Source organism: Ziziphus jujuba, chromosome 1, assembly GCF_031755915.1.
Source record: "Ziziphus jujuba cultivar Dongzao chromosome 1, ASM3175591v1".
In the NCBI taxonomy this organism is placed as follows: Eukaryota; Viridiplantae; Streptophyta; class Magnoliopsida; order Rosales; family Rhamnaceae; genus Ziziphus; species Ziziphus jujuba.
The window spans coordinates 8592280-8610073 of record NC_083379.1 but is presented as its reverse complement, the minus strand read 5'-3'; the positions used below and the strand labels follow the sequence as shown (position 1 = coordinate 8610073).

General features: G+C 34.5%; 5 protein-coding genes across 5 annotated transcripts; 2 read left to right on the top strand and 3 right to left on the bottom strand.

Annotated features, from left to right (window-relative positions):
* Window positions 1–2475: 2475 nt before the first annotated feature.
* LOC107414944 (V-type proton ATPase subunit e1) lies at window positions 2476–5043 on the top strand. The gene is made up of 3 exons (XM_016023164.4): window positions 2476–2765; window positions 3681–3728; window positions 4664–5043. The coding sequence occupies exons 1-3, from the start codon at window positions 2668–2670 to the stop codon at window positions 4728–4730; spliced, it is 213 nt and encodes a 70-aa protein (XP_015878650.1). The 5' UTR covers window positions 2476–2667; the 3' UTR covers window positions 4731–5043.
* A 398-nt stretch (window positions 5044–5441) lies between these two features.
* On the top strand, window positions 5442–6044 carry LOC107414952 (uncharacterized). The gene has a single exon (XM_016023175.4). The coding sequence runs from the start codon at window positions 5638–5640 to the stop codon at window positions 5944–5946; it is 309 nt and encodes a 102-aa protein (XP_015878661.3). The 5' UTR covers window positions 5442–5637; the 3' UTR covers window positions 5947–6044.
* A 201-nt stretch (window positions 6045–6245) lies between these two features.
* Window positions 6246–9565, bottom strand: LOC107414868 (mannan endo-1,4-beta-mannosidase 6). Its single transcript, XM_016023074.4, has 5 exons — window positions 8451–9565; window positions 8131–8328; window positions 7602–7724; window positions 7101–7312; window positions 6246–6862 (listed from the first exon to the last, which is right to left on the bottom strand). The coding sequence occupies exons 1-5, from the start codon at window positions 8835–8837 to the stop codon at window positions 6475–6477; spliced, it is 1308 nt and encodes a 435-aa protein (XP_015878560.3). The 5' UTR covers window positions 8838–9565; the 3' UTR covers window positions 6246–6474.
* A 131-nt stretch (window positions 9566–9696) lies between these two features.
* LOC125421967 (BAG family molecular chaperone regulator 5, mitochondrial) lies at window positions 9697–10762 on the bottom strand. Its single transcript, XM_048472264.2, has one exon. The coding sequence runs from the start codon at window positions 10488–10490 to the stop codon at window positions 9834–9836; it is 657 nt and encodes a 218-aa protein (XP_048328221.1). The 5' UTR covers window positions 10491–10762; the 3' UTR covers window positions 9697–9833.
* Window positions 10763–10897: 135 nt separating this feature from the next.
* Window positions 10898–16041, bottom strand: LOC107408748 (fumarylacetoacetase). Its single transcript, XM_048472262.2, has 14 exons — window positions 15708–16041; window positions 14993–15071; window positions 14771–14829; window positions 14559–14683; window positions 14359–14433; window positions 13679–13754; window positions 13449–13548; window positions 13314–13373; window positions 13080–13150; window positions 12882–12944; window positions 12553–12617; window positions 12098–12194; window positions 11865–11990; window positions 10898–11120 (listed from the first exon to the last, which is right to left on the bottom strand). Exons 1-14 carry the CDS (start codon window positions 15912–15914, stop codon window positions 11058–11060), a joined length of 1266 nt encoding a protein of 421 aa, XP_048328219.1. The 5' UTR covers window positions 15915–16041; the 3' UTR covers window positions 10898–11057.
* Between the last annotated feature and the right edge of the window lie 1753 nt (window positions 16042–17794).

Here is a 17794-nt window from a genome sequence, read left to right as displayed (position 1 = left end):
ATGATCCCGATCCGCACTCTTTCTGTTGGCTTCTCCAAACTGGCAAAACCAGCAACCAATAAGAAGTAAGACAGGCAAACCCAACCGTACAGACAATTGAGACTACCGGGTTCACCGCAGGCCAACCCATAACCCGACCCAACCGCTTCAATCCACTCTCCAAGACCATGCATATCCCATGGAGCACAAACAGCCACGTGACTTCCCACGTGGGTTTCATACCACATGTAATGTAATAAAACACCATCTCATGCATAATTCCAGACACTACCAACGTTGTGATCGTGGCCAATACTTTTGCCGGGCCAACTCCGATGGTACCCATCAAGCTATGTCGGGTCGGGTCATATATAGTTTGCCTCAAAATATTTGAAGACATTCGGTTCCATCTTCTTCCCCAGAAGTCTTGCAGAGAAGTAGCTAAATATGGTTTATTGAAAAGCTGGACTAGCTCATACCGAGCCAAAGTTTCACCATTTATAAAGAAAACCATGAAAAGTACGGAAAGCATGGCTAAACCGCACAGAAATAGGGTAAAATTTGATGTGTCAAGCTTATTTTCTCCATAGATGTAGAAGCTGAGGAGGAATACTATTGGTAGTGCAAATCCTAATAGTTTTGTGAGAGTTGGTGAGGCTAGAAGTGGGTTTGGAGGTGGTAGTTTTTCTTTCATTTTGAATGGAAAAACCGCTACCATGAAGAAATCTATGGGGTTTTGGGGGTAGATTAAAGTCCCTTTGTCGAAGGAAAAGAGTAGGAGTTTGAAGGAAGTGATCCATGTGATGAAGAAAGATGAAATTCCTCTAGCGGAAGCTGAAGAGAAATACCAAGGAAGAATGGAAAAAAGGTAGAAGATAGGCAAGAGAGATATGACCCTTATTATGCCTTTTGGAATTTTTGTGACCAAGAAATAACAGTAACTTAATGAACCCAAGACCAGAAATATGGCATGCATTTGATTCTTGGTGTCATAATCCTCCATTGTTTGAACTCTTATCTCTTTCTTGTTGTTTTCCTCTTTCTATCTTCTCAGTAGTCATGCATTTTATGTGGTTGGAAAAAGGTGGAAAGTGCAATCTCCATGAAATAGATATGGACAGGTCAGTGGTTTTTTTTTGGTTGTTGTTAAAAGGACAGGTCATTGGTTGTCAATTAATGTGTGGAGTCGACTACATTTATAAAAATAAAAATGATAAGTTCGCCAAATTCAGCACGTAATTAATTAGATTATAACATGAAGTTAGCTTATTTTATATGCCTACGCGGTTATGGGATCAAAACATTACACTCATTCAATAATAAAAAAAAAATTTAAAAATAATAATATTTTTGTTGTTACGTCAATTGAATATTGATATAGATGTGATAGGATCATTAGTTATGATAAATAACATTTTACTGTCACATATGTGTAGAAATTAAATTGATAACCCAATGTTTTAATTTTTTCTTCAAAATCAACAGTACTACGTGCATGCTTTGGTTAATATTATAATATTCTTAATTGAATAATGTTATATGAATAATGAAAATATGAAATCTCACATTTAATTCACATGAAATTCGTCTAATTAATTTTCTGGTGTCCAAATGTTCAATGCCATAATATATATATATATATATATATATATATATATATAATTAGTTTAGTGATATTCCCAATGGATTTCTTATGCACCAATGGTACTAAAGAGAAAAAATAGTGGCTCCAATGTGAAACTCCCAAGACTAAGTTATTACTAAGTTAGGTTGCTGACTCAACAGTATATTAGCTAACTAAAACCATTAATATTTGTCCCAAATTTTGGACTCCATGTGCTCCAACTGACAAATCTTCCAGTACCACTGAATTTTCATACCTATATGGGTCCCACCAAAATAACTTTTTATTGCATTGGGAGTCAAATACCGAAAAAGTAATATATTCTTTTGGGATATTAGTGGAATGGACTTCCACACTGGACCGTTTCCAATGGGATAAACACTTAATAAGATTGAATGGTTTCTGAACTTTGCAGTCCATTTTAAAGTCATCAATTTGTCCATGGTTGAATGGATCGATGATGATGGAGATCTTCGGTACAATTTTTTTTTTTTCCCCCCCTATATTTAATCCTATCAGTACTAGAATATAACATCATTAATTTTTTTTTAATTATTTTAAAGTAGCATCATATTATTGATTGACAAGAAAAAGGGATAAAAGATACAGATATGGATTTATTTAACCGCTAAAAAACCTAATGAGTTATTGTATACAGTCTCTTACGTATGTATTTAGAAATGTATGTCCTACGTGTAAGTCAATCCTCCAATCCAACAAGGAAATGCTAAATCAGGAGGCCATATTGTGGCTAACTGATTGGGCCCATTCAAACAAATGGATCCGCCCTGTTCTAAATGCCATATGATGGAATTTTTTTTATTTGAAAAAAAAAAAAAGTTGACGTGGTAAGTTGTGATTGGCGAAGGAATCTTACTCGAATTTGCATCACATACAGCAAAAACGGACGGAAAACTAACTCTCATCATCAACGAAGAGAAGAAGAACAAGCATATAGTCCAGGGTAAAACTCTAATTTGGATTCGATAGCAGAAACTGGGATTTGCAGATCAGATAATTCTGGGTTCTGGGTTCTGGGTTTTGTTAATCAGATACAAAGCGCTATGGGTTTTGTGGTCACAACTCTTATATTTGCAGCAGTGGGCATAATTGCTTCCCTTTTCGTTAGAATCTGCTGCAGTGGCGGTCCATCTACTCATTTGTACGTCCTGCATTCCTTATATTTCTTTTTTTTTTTTTTTTTTTTTTAAAAATTGATTCGATTAACAATCAGAAGTTATTTAGATGCGCTATGATATTATCCAAAATGGTTAGCAGTGGTCAGATTGCTCATGGGTGCTAAATTTGTGAAACCCATTTTTACTGTAAAATTGAGCGCGTTTTAGTGTGTCATGGAATTTTGTGGGCGTTGAGTTTTATTGTTAATAGCGTTATGCAGAATGAATAAAGAAATTGATGATGAGGATTGATGTCATGGACTCATATTAGAGATTAGGACCTGCCAATAGAACTTAATGTTGAGAGAAGAGTTTGATTTTTCAAGCATTGTAGGTAGTGACTTAAGATGTTCTACTTTCGTAGCTTGATGATGGATTTGCAGAGTGTGGACATTTTAACCCAATATGATCATATTGCGCTAATCAGAACTATTTTGAGACATGTCAAAAGTCTGCACGTTTAAAATCTTAGTTTTGGCATGTGAATTTTTGTCTTAGACATGAAAAAACAGAAATCCTTGTATCCATTGGGCTTTTATCCTCTTAAGCTTTCCTCATTATGTCTCTATTGTTGGTTTGAATTCTTTTGTCCATGGTGGTTATATGTTTTAGTTTTATTTTTTTGATAACTTTCTATGTATCTGTTGTCAAAATAATGTGTTCATCCAGTTAGGTATAATGTGAATGTTGCTGATGATATACTATGGTCCTTGCATCTGATGTTGTTGATATTGGCATGGATGAGAAATGGGCCTTGCTAAGTTTGAGGTTCATTCAACATCTTGTAGTTACATCTTAAATTTGTTTGAATGATTGAGTTGGTAAATTCGCTGCATCTTCCACAATTCAGAATTCTTTGAAAATCTTAATAGGGCTAATCTAAGTTTCTTCCTTTGCAGGTTCCATCTAACATTGGTTGTCACAGCAGTCGTATGCACCTGGTTGATGTGAGTTCTCTGCCATGCTGTTGTTTATTTGAATTATTCTCCTTAGTTGCAATGTCCTCATTCGAGCCACTTTTCTTTTTCAATGATACCACTTGAGAAGAGAAAGATAAAACAAGAATTCAATGAAATATTTTACTTTAATGCTGCTGAATACCTTTTTTTTTTTTTTCTTTTTCTTTTTTCTTTTTTTTTTCCTTTTCACTTTCATATTTTCTGCTCACAATTAGGTGATACAGTACTTTAATTTTTCATTAGAAATGTTCTTGATATTAGTGAATTTTCTCATTTGCTCCAGCATCTTGATCAACATTACAAAGTTTTAGTTAAAATCTTCGTCCATTACCAGAGGAAAGTATACTTTTAAGCTCCCTGTTGCAATTCTAGAAACTCCACCTATGCTGATGTTTTAAACTATTAAAATCGAAAATGTGTAAGGGTTCCCTAACTCTTGCTTCTAAAATTCTATCATATCCATTGAGAAATTTGTCTTTCCGAGGGAAAATTTGAAACTACATTGCTAATTATGCATTTTTACGTCCTAAATTATCCATCAAAACATTTGTAGTCTATCAGCTTCCTCCAACTACCTGTTTCTGTTTGTTGCATGATTTTTCAATAGTCATGCTGAAACAGGAGAACTTTATGGCAACCAAAATCATATCCCTAATTTTAGTTATGTTTTTACTGCAAAGTAGGTGTTCCCGGGACTTGAGATAACATACCTGGTAAAAATGTTCATACTTTAAAATAGTAGCATAACACTTACATATGTCTCTCCCATTTCTGCCCCATAAAATTCATTGAGATTTGCTTGCTGGGATTTAAATACTACAGTTTCATGAGAATTGACGTAGCAGCTTATGCTTGATTATGTTTTTCCACTTTCTTTCTCAGTTTCTGACTATGCTTATCTTTTTGTTTTTTTAACATTTTAGGTGGGCTATTGTGTACATTGCACAAATGAAACCACTCATCGTTCCAGTCCTCAGTGAAGGAGAGTAAAAGTGCTTATGTATATGAAGAATTTGGTTATACTCATTGCTTCAAATCCCCCCTGCTGGATTTGGATGTGTTACTTTTGGTTCCGGAAGAAAGTGGGATTGCCACAGAATGTAAATTTTTTTCTTCGTTTTTACCCTTTTTCTGCTGTATCGCCTTAATTCGTTCATCGAACAAATCGGTATCCAGTTATGGTCTTAAATAAAAGGTTGATCGTAGAGTTTGTAACCACCTTCAGAAAGGGAGAGACTCTATAATGAACAATTAGCACATTCAGATTAATGTAAGACATATTTATCAAAATATTGATATAAGATATACTAATTTCTAACCACTTGCATGCCTGAAAAGACAAACAACTAGATATGTTTTTGCTAAGCAAATTTAAATTTGGCAATCAAATTTGTGTTTTGAGTTTTGGCAAATAAGTCTATTTATTTTCACAAATAAAAAAATAAAATTAACCAAGAAAATTGAAAAGGGTTTTAAAAGTTCGTAGAAACACGTCTAGAGCTAATCCTTTTACTCAGATACTTGGAAAGGATAGATCATAATATATTGAAAAGTTTCCAAGAAAAAAAACTTGGCAACTGAGACATAGATTAATTGGATTCATTATCCTGCCACATGTACATGTGAAACACAAATAACAAAAAGATATACAACAACGAGATGGAGATCAAATTGAGCAAACCAAGGCATAGCATTCAATTACATTAAAGTGAGGCAGTTCAAGGGGCAGCAAAACCAGAGCCAAGATACTCGTTTCTCTCAAAACGCAACCACCGTTTGATCTTCATCGTGTGGCCATAAAAGAACACGTTATGGTGGTCCACTGAAACATATCTAGAGACTTATAAATTACAAACCTTCTGGTGAAGGCTCAGTATTTGTGATCAAGGAGCTACATATGATGGAGAAGAGGTTGTGTGCACTTAGAGTGGTGCCCATGATGCTGCTGGTTGTGTGGTTGATGATGATCTCGCCGGCAAAAGGTTGTCCATCGGACGGTCGAGAATGCAAAACATGCATTGTGAATCAGATGAAGTTTGGTTGCCCAGCTTGTGCGCCGATTCTACGCTGCATGGCGAGATGCTTGTGGAGTGGCAGCTCAAGGCGTAATTGCATTAAAAGATGTGACTGCGGAGGCGGAACCCCAAAGCTCTCTGATTGCAAGAAATGCATGTCTCGCTGCAAGTGTAGCTGCATGGCTTATTAGATTAATATACAGTATGTCAGTATAATCACCCCTTATCTACTTTTTCTCTGCAATATTCTTATTCTTCGCATTTTAATTAACTCCATTTTCCTCCTAAATCTTTTGCATGGTTTCTGTTGTTTAGAGTTTATGCTATAGTTTTTTTTTTTTTTTTTTTTTTTTTTTTTTTTTTTTTGGGACAAATAGGGAGACAAAAACAGACGCAAAGCATACCACACAATTCATATAAAGATCAAACAAATTAACGAGTAAATGAAACTCGGAAGGAAAAGAAAATTCTCCATTGATTGTCAAGCAAATAAATTAAATATATATATATATATATATATATATATATTCTTGTGTTATACAACTATCAATTTGAACAAATACTATATACAGTTATGCAGCATTTGATTACAAAGAATCGCCACAACTTTATATAAGCCCCTGAAGCTAACACTATCAATAACTGTTTTTCCATCTTGAAAAAACTTCAAATCATATCAAAAACATTTATCAAATTTTCAGGTAGCTTCCTCATATAATTTATCGGCAAGGATGCCCATCTTTTGTTTTGCTGGGCGAGAAGATTCTTCTCAGCCTACACGATTGTTGTGTGATTAATTCATAGGTAGAGGGATAATCCCATGCTATGAAGGAATACTGATCAGAATAATCCTCTACTCCTTCCACTACTAGCTGCCAAATTAAGGCTCCAGCTCCGGCTTCCCCCTTGTTGGCCGACTCAGAGATTCTATCATAAACGATCTTCAACAATTTGTTTATATCATTTTCTTGCTTATTCATGCGTATAGGAAAACCAACTTCAGTTAACAAAACCGGTTTCTTCAGCAGAGAATCCCCATCATTTATGTGAGCATCGACCCAATGAGAAAGGAAATTCTTCTTGGTTTCTAAATCAGCATCTTTGATCCTACAACAATAATTCCACAATCATGAATAATATGTTTCAGTTCTCTTCAATAGAACTCTTTATCAGCCTTTAATAAACTTCTATCCACTATATAGGACATTGAAAAGCAATCCTTTTCATAAACATCAAAGTGGTTTAGAATATTTGTTAGGAACAACGTACAAGAGTAGAGAGATTGTTAAAAGAACAGTTAATTATATAGTAAACGGCCATTTATAAGGGAATCAAGTTCACTAACCAGCTATTAGGGTAAGCATGCATAGAAGCAAAATCAATGTTGCTAATTGCTGAATTTTGAATGAAGTCTGTTCCAAGTGAGGCTGCCCATTCCCCAGGATTCACTCCGGATCGTTTAGCTGTTTCAGGCCCATAAAACCCCTCAAGTCCAACGGTTACCAGATGCTTTTGATCCAGACTCTTAATATAAGCAGCCATCTCTGTGATCCATGCCTGTTCTCCAGAAAATTAGCTTTACAGGTCTCAAAGAAAATGGAAGTTATATATTCTTGGTAGCATTAGGAATAAAGAACTTTCAGATGCTCAAAACAAGGTAGTTCTTTAGTATTCTAATAGATACCCTTTCTGGGTAAATTTCTATCATAAAAGCTCAACAACCATAGATAAGATAGCATCTGTGTGTTCCCTCTTGTAAGATAGCATCTGTGTGTTCCCTCTTTTATGTTCTTTCCAAATAAAAGATTATACGCACAAAGAGATGAGAGCAAGTTTGGTCATTCACCTGAAGAACAGGGGCAGATGAATTGGACAAACATCTAGGCTCATTTATGAGCTCCCATGCAAATATAGCTGGTTCATTGGCGTATTTAACTCTGCTAAGTGAATTCTTTCTCGTTACAATAGCCTGTTGAGTGCACACGTACAACACATACCAAACAGAAGCATAATCAACATTTTTGAATAATACCAAATATTTCTACTTCCTCATTCTAAGGGTAATTTGGACAAAAAGCAAAAACAGAAACAGAGCTTCTACATTTATCACAAATGCCACTCAAAGATAGTTCAGCATAACATTATAAATTCGACCAAGTAACAAGTCTATGCTTAACCAGAATGAGAACCAGTAACTTTCCTAAAGATGGTAAGAATTGCAACACTCTTTGTTCTTCAAAAATTGTACTATACTCCCCAAAACTAATTTTTTTGCACAAAACTAAATTAAATTATTTAACAGAACAAATAACCAATACAAATTTCAAAGAGACTAGTAATTGTCAAACTTGTCAAAGTTCCAAGTTTAGGCTAACCTTAATATAAGCCTTGTAGTAATCTTTGATAGCTGGGTGTGAAAAAAACGAATCATCTGAGGTAGATACATTAAAGCCAGCTGCTTTTGCCCATCTAACATACTGAGCTTTCCCACCAAAAGCATTCAAATTATTGACAAGACTAAGAATCAATCTTATCCCACGTTTTCTTGCTTCAACTATCACATAATCCAACCCCTGCATTCCATTTTCCAAACATTATTAATAACTAAAAAACAGAGACCAAAATTTCTCCTCCAAAAAAAAAAAAAAAAAAAAAAAAAAGAAGAAGAAAGATCTGTACAAAAGAAGTTACAAACCCGAAAGACTCTTTCATTGAAGACACCAGGGGAGACCTGCAAAGCAATAGGACCATCTCCATCACTAAAAGCCCAAGTCCTACAAACAGTGAGACCCATTTGAGAACCCATCTTCAGCATCTTGGAAACAATTGATCTCGATGGACCCCACACGCTCTTCTCCATCAACCAGTAGGAATTCCAGCCGTTAATGTAAAGCGGGGATTGAACCCCTCCTTCATCAGAGCCATCTGTGATGAAGAAGTGGGTGGAGTTCGTAGCCACAAAGCCCATGGTGGGCTGCCATAGGACTGGGAAGGAGAGGTCGTCGTTGAAACTCAAGTAGAGAACAGCGCATAAAGCAAAAATACCCAGTAGAGGAAACAGCCTCCGTTCTCTCCACTCCATGTCTATTTGGGCCTGAGCTCCTTCCCTCTGCTTAGCGCTTACTGCGCAACATTCTCCTTTTTTCTATTTCTCTGTCAAATTGCCCACCAGACTTGATCATTTTCTTTCCATTTTTATTTTTATTTCTATTTTTCCATTTGGATTTTTGGAAAAAGTTTTACGGTGCGTGTTAACCTCCTCTACTACCACACATGATAATAATAAAGCTTCGGGAACTAACAAGATGGTTTCGTATATGCCAATATTTAATTGTTGCATACAAGATGTAATAATCATGCGCAATACAAATCCCATGATCTATGTACGACCATTCTCAACTACCAAAAGACTGAGTCTTAAAGGAAGTCGGAATCATTGTAACAAACTCAATTTTTTATTGTATATATTCAATAATACAGTGTATTACTCTACAACCTAATTAATGTGTATTTCAATATAAAAATAATAATAAATAATGTGTATTTCATATGAATGGTTTACGATACCATACCGCCACCCGTTACCCAGGAATGGTTTTTGATAATTTATTTCCTTGCCGACAGCAAATTTCTTGTAAAAGATGGTCTTTGGTGCACATAAAGGCACGTTGCAAACAGCCAATTACATTCAGAATATACCCTTCTAAATTTTAGGTTCTGAAAATTCAAATCAAAAGTCAAATTTGATTGCCATTAACAAAAACGTTAATTCTCTCAACCAGTTTTTTCACAAAACAAATAAACAGAAAAGTATATCCACCTTTTTTCTATATTCTTCCTTAGTTATTGTTATATTGCAATGTAATTTGGTATTCAAATTTAATGTTTTGTTAAAAAAGGACTAAAAAAAGGCAATTTTGAAGATTTAATTTCCATTGGTATAGCAGTTAAAATATATATATATATATTAACAATTATTTTTCTTCACTCTACATGATACTGTCGTTCTATCACTGCCATAACACCACAACCACAAGATCATTATACTATACTGAGCCGTGCCGCAGAGGATCAAAGATCAAGGTTGACGAAGAAACCTCTGGAGGCATCGAAACCCCAGATGCTGAGCGCAAAACCTCTCGAATTCCTCACCTCCTCTTTCCCTACAAACATTCTCCTCCATCTCCGCCACAACATCATCCCAATTCCTCATAAACCCATCGTAACCCCAATACCAACCGTCACCATCTTCCACCTTTGCCTCGGAAACCGCATCCAAGATCTCCTGCAGACCCACGATCCGACGGCTCACCTTCCTCCTCGCTTCCCTTATGGTCGGGTCCAACCCGGGAACCGAGTCCAGCCTCAGTAACAGACGCATCAAAGCCTCGTTCATCCTCAGCTTCTCGCGCTCGTCCCTCCTAACGGCGTCAACTGTATCTTGCCGTTGGATTAACCGTTGGAGCTGATCGGCTTCTGAATTGGCCGTCGATATCTTTCTGTAGAGGGTTCGGATCAGGTGGGCCCGGTATGTGGACTGGATCTTGGTGGCAGCGGTGGACTGGGCTTGTAGTGGGAGGTGGACGGTGATTGGGGTTGGGGTTTCGGAGGACTGGATGGGGATTTCGGTGGAATTGGGTTGGGAGGGAGGGTCACTTTGGTCATGGAAAGTGTAGGTAACTGTGGTTGAAGAGGATGAGGAGGAGAAGAAGCTGCCTCTGCGAGAGGGTTTCATTTTTGATGAGAACGGTGAGCAGTGAGATAGAGAGAGCGAGAGAGAGAGAGAGAGTAAGAAATGAAAATGATGTGATCTTTAATGCTTTAAATTAACCTAGTTATTTTAGAAACTGTAAAATGAAAGGAGGTTTCTTGAATGGCCTTGGCGCGCAATACTCACACCATCTGTTTATCTTATGGGACCCGTTTTCTCCTTTTTGACGAATGTGCCTGCTTTTCCACACATGCAATTTCCTACCCTACTCTTCACTCTTTCTTATCAAATGGGCCAAATTCTTTTACAGATTAGTCAACTTTTTAAAATATATATATATATATTTTTAAAATATAAAATTCAAATAATTGGACTCCTAATGACGCCGTTTTAAACAGATTTTGAAATGGCAGCAGCAACAAAATGGAAGATTTTGTTAAAAAGCAATCCCGAGCTTTTATTAAGCACAATCAAGTAAATGTACAAATACAAAAAAACAATTGTAAGGCAAAATGCTTAAAAACCAGGCAGCCTGATTTTGAAGGGTGTTATTGCGTCAGTGAAACCAGCAAGGAGAAGAGAACAACGTCCTCAAGGGTGTGAAGGAACTATCTTCCCTTCGCATGTCCCAAAGCCTATGTTGTATCCATTTCCCTGCAATGAATCAACATTGAAGCTTTTAGTGCATTCGTGGTTTGTAGTTTACAATGCAATGATCACAAATGTTGTCAAATCAAAACGCTATTAGCATCCCAACTAGAAGGTACTGAAGTTATAATGATTTTAAGAATCTCAATTTTACATATAGGAAATTACACATATTACGTGAGTGGATGCAAATACATGAATGCTTTGCAAAAGAAGGCAGCTATGTGGGAATACATGTACTGACTGCAATATTTTTTAATAAATGTTGTCCTTTTTTTTCCCCCTTTTTTTTTTTCCCCCTATTTTGTTTCCCTCATTATGCATATATTCCATGTTCACTGACTTCAGATATTCGTGGTTTTCCATTATAAAGTAACCTTGCTAAAGCAAAACTTCAAATTTATAAAATCCTCTTAGGATCTATTAGCAACAGGAAATAACCTTTACTGTTCACGAGAAATATGAACTAATTTTACTACAATGGAAGCAAACACTTAAAAACAAACTCTACGAAAGACAATAAAAATGCTGAATATCAAGTGTATCAACAAGATAGGAGAAGCATAGAACTAATTCAACAAAATGAATATCAAATTTTAGTAGGTGAATGTATATTAACACAGAGACAGAAAAATGTGAGAAGCATATGCATGTAAAATATCATTGTTATGCTGTCTGGCAAAAGATAAAAAACTTTCAAAAAATGATTTACGAAGTAGAGTAGTAGAGAAGTCTTATATGGTCAAGAACCTTGCAATAACCAGTAATGATGACTTCATCTCCATCTTCTAGGAATTTACGAGTTGTCCCCTTTAAAGACAATGGGTTTTGTCCATTCCATGTCAACTCTAGCAAGCATCCATAAGATTCTGGTTCCTGTTAGTAAAAAGAAGTGGTTTCTCAGTTTCACTAAAAAAATACAGGAGTTATCATATCCATTACTGCCCCAATGAAATAATATTAATAATAATCTGAAATCATACAGGTCCACTGATGGTTCCTGTTCCTAGGAGATCGCCAGGCCTTAAGTTGCAACCGTTAATAGTATGGTGTGCTAATTGTTGAGTCACTGTCCAATACCTGCAATACGAGTTATCACCTCATCATAATTAATATTTGAAAAATATCGAATAGGAAAAACAAAGATGTTCTTCCCTTATAATTTTTCCCATTCAGTAATGAAAAGCACAAAGCCAATACATCATTCTTTGAAAGTATACCAGCAATTAAATGCTTGGCATTGCAAATAAGATACCATAGCAAACTTTTCAGATTCAACTTCAAAAGGGCAATTTCATTTGATCAGACAAAATGTTGCTTTGTACATAAGACAAATTGAGCAACTGGTCTACAGATTCAGATAAGGCAACAGATAACCACAAAATGAAGAATCACAACATAAATGACTATTGCTAAAATGAAGCTCCTTAGTCCTTACAAGTGATTGAAATTAGTCTTCGTGACCACAGTTGAATCTTTCTGTCCAGCAGGTTTGATTAGAACCTTGCAGCAAGAAGCAGTTTCATAATTATCAGAAGAATGAAGAAACATTTAACTATTTAGAGCGTAACAAAACAAATTCGCAAAGGCCTACAATGAATAGTCTTGAATTTTAAACACTAGTATTTATTTTTTTATTTTTTCTTTGGGGGTGCGGAAGTTGAAGTTGGGACCCTTGCAACTGGGCTGTTCACTAAAGGGCATACAGCAGTGAGGATTAAGCAGAAAACGTCGGAGTGCTTACGGTAATAATATAATAATGGATACCTCTAATGAAATGTCATAATTCTTGGATATCTTTTCAGCCAGATAGGGCAATGGAGGAGGTTCCTGCAATTTAGAACGCTGATCATATAGCATGCTTCCATGCAAAAAGAAATTTCATGCAAGAATTATGAATAAAATTTTAAGAGTTTAAACGCTGTTAATTTGTTATGCTCTGATATGAAAGAAATGATTAACCACCTGCTTGGGAGCATCACAGGAAAAAGGTTCTAAGGCTTCTAATGTCACGATCCAAGGGGAAATAGTAGTACCTACAAAATTTGCACAGGGGAAAAGTCAACCCTCCTGCAGGCTAAAAATATCACCACCAAAAGCAGGTGTATATAAGCAAACATTTATCACTTGTCAGGTAATTTGGATTCTATGTCTGCCCTACAGAAAGTACAGAAATTTAACAAGTTCTTTTGCTCTTACCAAAACTTTTCCCAAGAAAAGGCCCAAGAGGCACATATTCCCATGCCTGAATATCTCTAGCTGTCGAACCATATGTGTCATCAAATAGTTTGAGAAACTAAACAAAGGACTAGAAGCCACAAGAAGTATGCATACCACTCCAGTCATTCATTAACACCAGTCCAAAGATATGTTCCGCTGCCTGATTGACATCCACAGGCTTTCCTAATTCATTTCCAGGACCAACTACAGCAGCCTACAATTTATATATAAGAATTAATGGTAAATCAGATGCTCACATCAATCAAAGTTTCTACATCCTCTAGGAAAAAGATCTGCATGCACAATTCAACATGGATAAAAATGGATGAATATCTATGTTATACCATTTCCAGTTCATAGTCTAGCTTCAATGAGGGACCAAAGTATGGTGGAGAGTTTCCAGTTGGATGGCTTTGACCTCTGTAATCAGAAACCAAAAAAAAGTAATCATATGGATGACATCCTGAAAAGCATGATGACTTAAATGAAAACTCTATCGATGGACTGTTCATTCAAGTGGGAAAAAAAAAATGAAAAGCAAAAACTTAATAAATGGTCTGATACAAATTTGTGCAGTATGGCTCATTAACCACGCTAAAAGAAATTGTTTACTAAGCAAAATACATACATGATTGCAACCACAATTATAGAGATACCTCCATAAACACCTCAACCTATTACATTTTTTTTTTTTTCTTTGGTCAACTTCTTCAACCTATTACATTGAGATAGAAATATAACATTTTTGACTAGTTGAAGCATACCCACAACTATTTAACTGGTAATTGGGCAGCACATGAAAATGACAAGACTCGAGCATGCATTTTTAGTAAATGTGAAATTTATGCATCATGCAGTTACAGTCCAATGAGTTTTGACATGAATATAACTACTAAACCTGAATAGTTTATTACTGGAAGAAATTATTACCCAATCATATTACATGTGCTTTGTTCATTTGCCATACCACGCACGAAAAGAAAAAGATTTAACAGAGAAAGGAGTAGAAATAACATATCCTAACCTTGGTCGAATTATGTCAGTTCCTGAGATAACAACAGATGATGCTCGTCCATGATATGCAATGGGGATGTGGAACCTAGACAAGAATGAACACATTCAGATTTCGAAAAATCTAAATATTTAAAAAGAGAAAAAAAAAAAAAAAAAAAAAAAAAAAAGAGTGAGGTTTATCATCCTTAAACTTCAAAATCAAGATGATACCAGTTAGGTGGAATTGGGTTCTCCGGTCCACGAAATATGGTCCCACAATTCTTCGCATGATGCTTCGATGAAAAGAAATCCGTGTAGTCCCCTATAGCAATAGGAAGAAGCAGTTCTACATTGTCCTAAACGGTTGCAAATGGAATTGGTATTAAGAAAAAAGCAAAAATCTCAATACAAATTTCTAAACCAAGAGCACACATTTATATTACCGATAAGACAAGAGCCTTCTGCCTCAAATTTGCATTGTCACGCAATGTAGGCTCTGTAGCTGCATTAGAATAAATATAGTGATAGTAAATAACCTTCTTATTTCCAATTCACACCAAAATAGCACTTCTTTGCTATATACAATACCCTGCAATGTCAATAGAAAATGAAAAAAGCATGACCAATAAATCAACCACATATATTAGATATCATAACAAGCATACATGACAATAGCTTTTGCAATGTGGCTCGAGCTTCCTTCCACGCCGGCCGGCCCAATTCCAAAAACCTGTTTAAATTAGGCTGCCACCAAAACAGAGCAAGGTACCGTGTAATTAGCTACTATATATATATATATTTATATATATATATATATATAAATATATATATATTTTTTCCCAAAGCAATAGCCAGTCAAGAAGAAAGATGTTTTGAAAGCAATATCATTGTGCCAGACAACTATTAAAGAGAAATTATTATATTTTTTAATAAAGCACCAAAAGCTCGATAACCAAGGAACAAAACGAATTTAAAGTAGAAAACCATTAATAAAAGAGCTAATCAGCAAACAGCAAAAACGCTTACAGAAGCAATGAAGCATCGCGTGTAAAGGAATAAAAAGATTACTTTTACAAGGATAATTCTGTAAAGTTAAACGAAACAATTAATTTAAAAAAAAAAAAAAAAAAAGGGACCGAAATAATAGAAATTCAAGGAGCACGTGCCTCCCATCGGCCAACGTGAAATTACGAAGCTAAATCAAATCGCGAAGTGCTTTACAGTTTACGCAGCTTCTTTTTTCAGTAAGCATATATCACTCCAACAGCAATGAAAAATTTCTATTCTAGGTTAAAATTGAGTAGCACAACAAGAAAGAAGATGCGATTTGCAAACTAGGCTCTATAAGCCTGTAACTGAATAGTCAAACAACCAAAGAACCTGGTGAAAAACGTCGGAGGAGTTGTTGAGGATGGGACCGTCGAATAGACCGGCAGATGCAATCTCGGAAAGGTCCAAGACGTAATCTCCGATTGCCACGCCAGGTCGAGGCACTGAATTTGGTGCCGGCTTGAACACTCCATACGGCAGGTTCTGTATCGGGAAGTGAGAGTCCGGTCGGACTTCGACGAAGGACTTGAGAGCCATTGGCTCGGACGAAAACGGTGTCGTAGCTCCGGCGAAGCTGAAAATTGAGAGTGAAAGAAGAGGAGTGGATAGTTGGAGTTAGATAGGGGGGTATTTGTACTGAACTGGAAAAGTGTCAAAGTGACGGAATGGATTCATTTCCTTTATATTTTAACTAATTTTTTGGCCAATTAAAATTATTATTTTATTTAAAATTTTATTTATTTATTTTTTTAACAATATCTTTATGGAAATGGGAGTCTGTCAGTAAGCAGTGTGGTAGTTGGGATCAACGGGGCAAGATCAATCCATGATTGGTGGTAGATGGCCACCAATCCTTCAAAGGACTGGACCTGTTAGTTCTGTCTGTGTTTTGTCAGCTATTTTTACAAACAATTTAAGAATTAGGTTAGAAATATGAGAAAATAATATACATATATATTGGGTATAATATGGGATATAAGAAGTCCTTAAAATTGTGTACGTTCACCTTGCCATTGAGCTTAAGATTTAATGACTATATATTAAGAAAAAAAAATGGCAGTGTGAATAATATTGGAGAAGGCATAAAAAATCACGGTGAGTATCCAAAATTTGCTCTACTTGCCATAACGAATGAACATAAATTTCCACTAGAATTCAATGTTGTTCATATATTATTGGTACATTTCCTATACGTGACCATATATAATATTTGTATCTATGGTATGGAAGTTTTGTGTTAGAAGTATTTTTTGTTTTTTATGTATATATATTTAAATTCTATTTTTGAATTACTTATTGTGATAGATTAATAAGTACTTATTTATTTTTGTCAAACATTTTAAATTTATAAAATAAAATAAAAACTTTTAACCTTCAAAAAAATATTTTTGGATAAAAAAATATATACATACCCGCTAAAATTGCAATAGCTAAACAATTAAAAGGGAATAGTATTTCTTACTTATATATTTAGTAATAATGTTAAATTAGAATCATATTTAGCTTCTTTTTTAAAATCTTTTTTCCTCCAAAAAATTTTCAAATTTGGTAAAAAAAAAAATAATTGTATACATGAGTAAGAATCTTATAAGTATTAATGACCATCATTATTTTAAAGATAAAACTTTTAATGATAAACGTGTTCGACTGATAATCAATAATGATAAATAATATTTTTATTTTTGTTATATAATAATCAATTTACATCCAAATTTATTAAAATATGGTAGGTTATTTTTAAAGTTTATCATATTAGAATATAGAATAGCAATTTTGAAGTTTTTTTTTTTAAATAAGTTTTTATTCAAAAAATAGCTATTTTAAAATTTTAAAATTTGTACCAAATACATGAAAAGTTAAACCTATAAAATAATTATTATATTTTTGCATTTATTCTTCAAACCAAAAATGGAATTAATAATATTAATAAGCACTTTTGGTCATTTACAATAATATCCCATATATTTATAGTAATTTTCTTAAAATATAGATATAAATGATTTAACAACTGAATCAATTTCACTTTATGATAATAATAAGCTTTTGAAATGATGTTTTAATTGTAAAAATTATTTTACATTTTTTTTTTCAAGTAAACAATAAAGATGGATCTATATGTACAACCTCTTGTATAAACGTTTTGAATGCAGTTCCTTTTTTTTTCTTTTTTCTTTTTTTCACTCTACATTTTATATATGAAACTTTCAAAATCATGTGCAAGAGGTTGATAAGATTACCAAAATAAATGAATGAACCATGTAATTTTTTAGAAATATAAGGTCACTTTTGTATATAAGAATGATTATTTTAATAAATAGGAATACCATTAGGAATTAAAAAAAAATACAACTAAGTATAAATAAACTTTTTAATAAAAATTCTTAAAAAAAATAATTATGAAAAACTCTAAAAAAAAT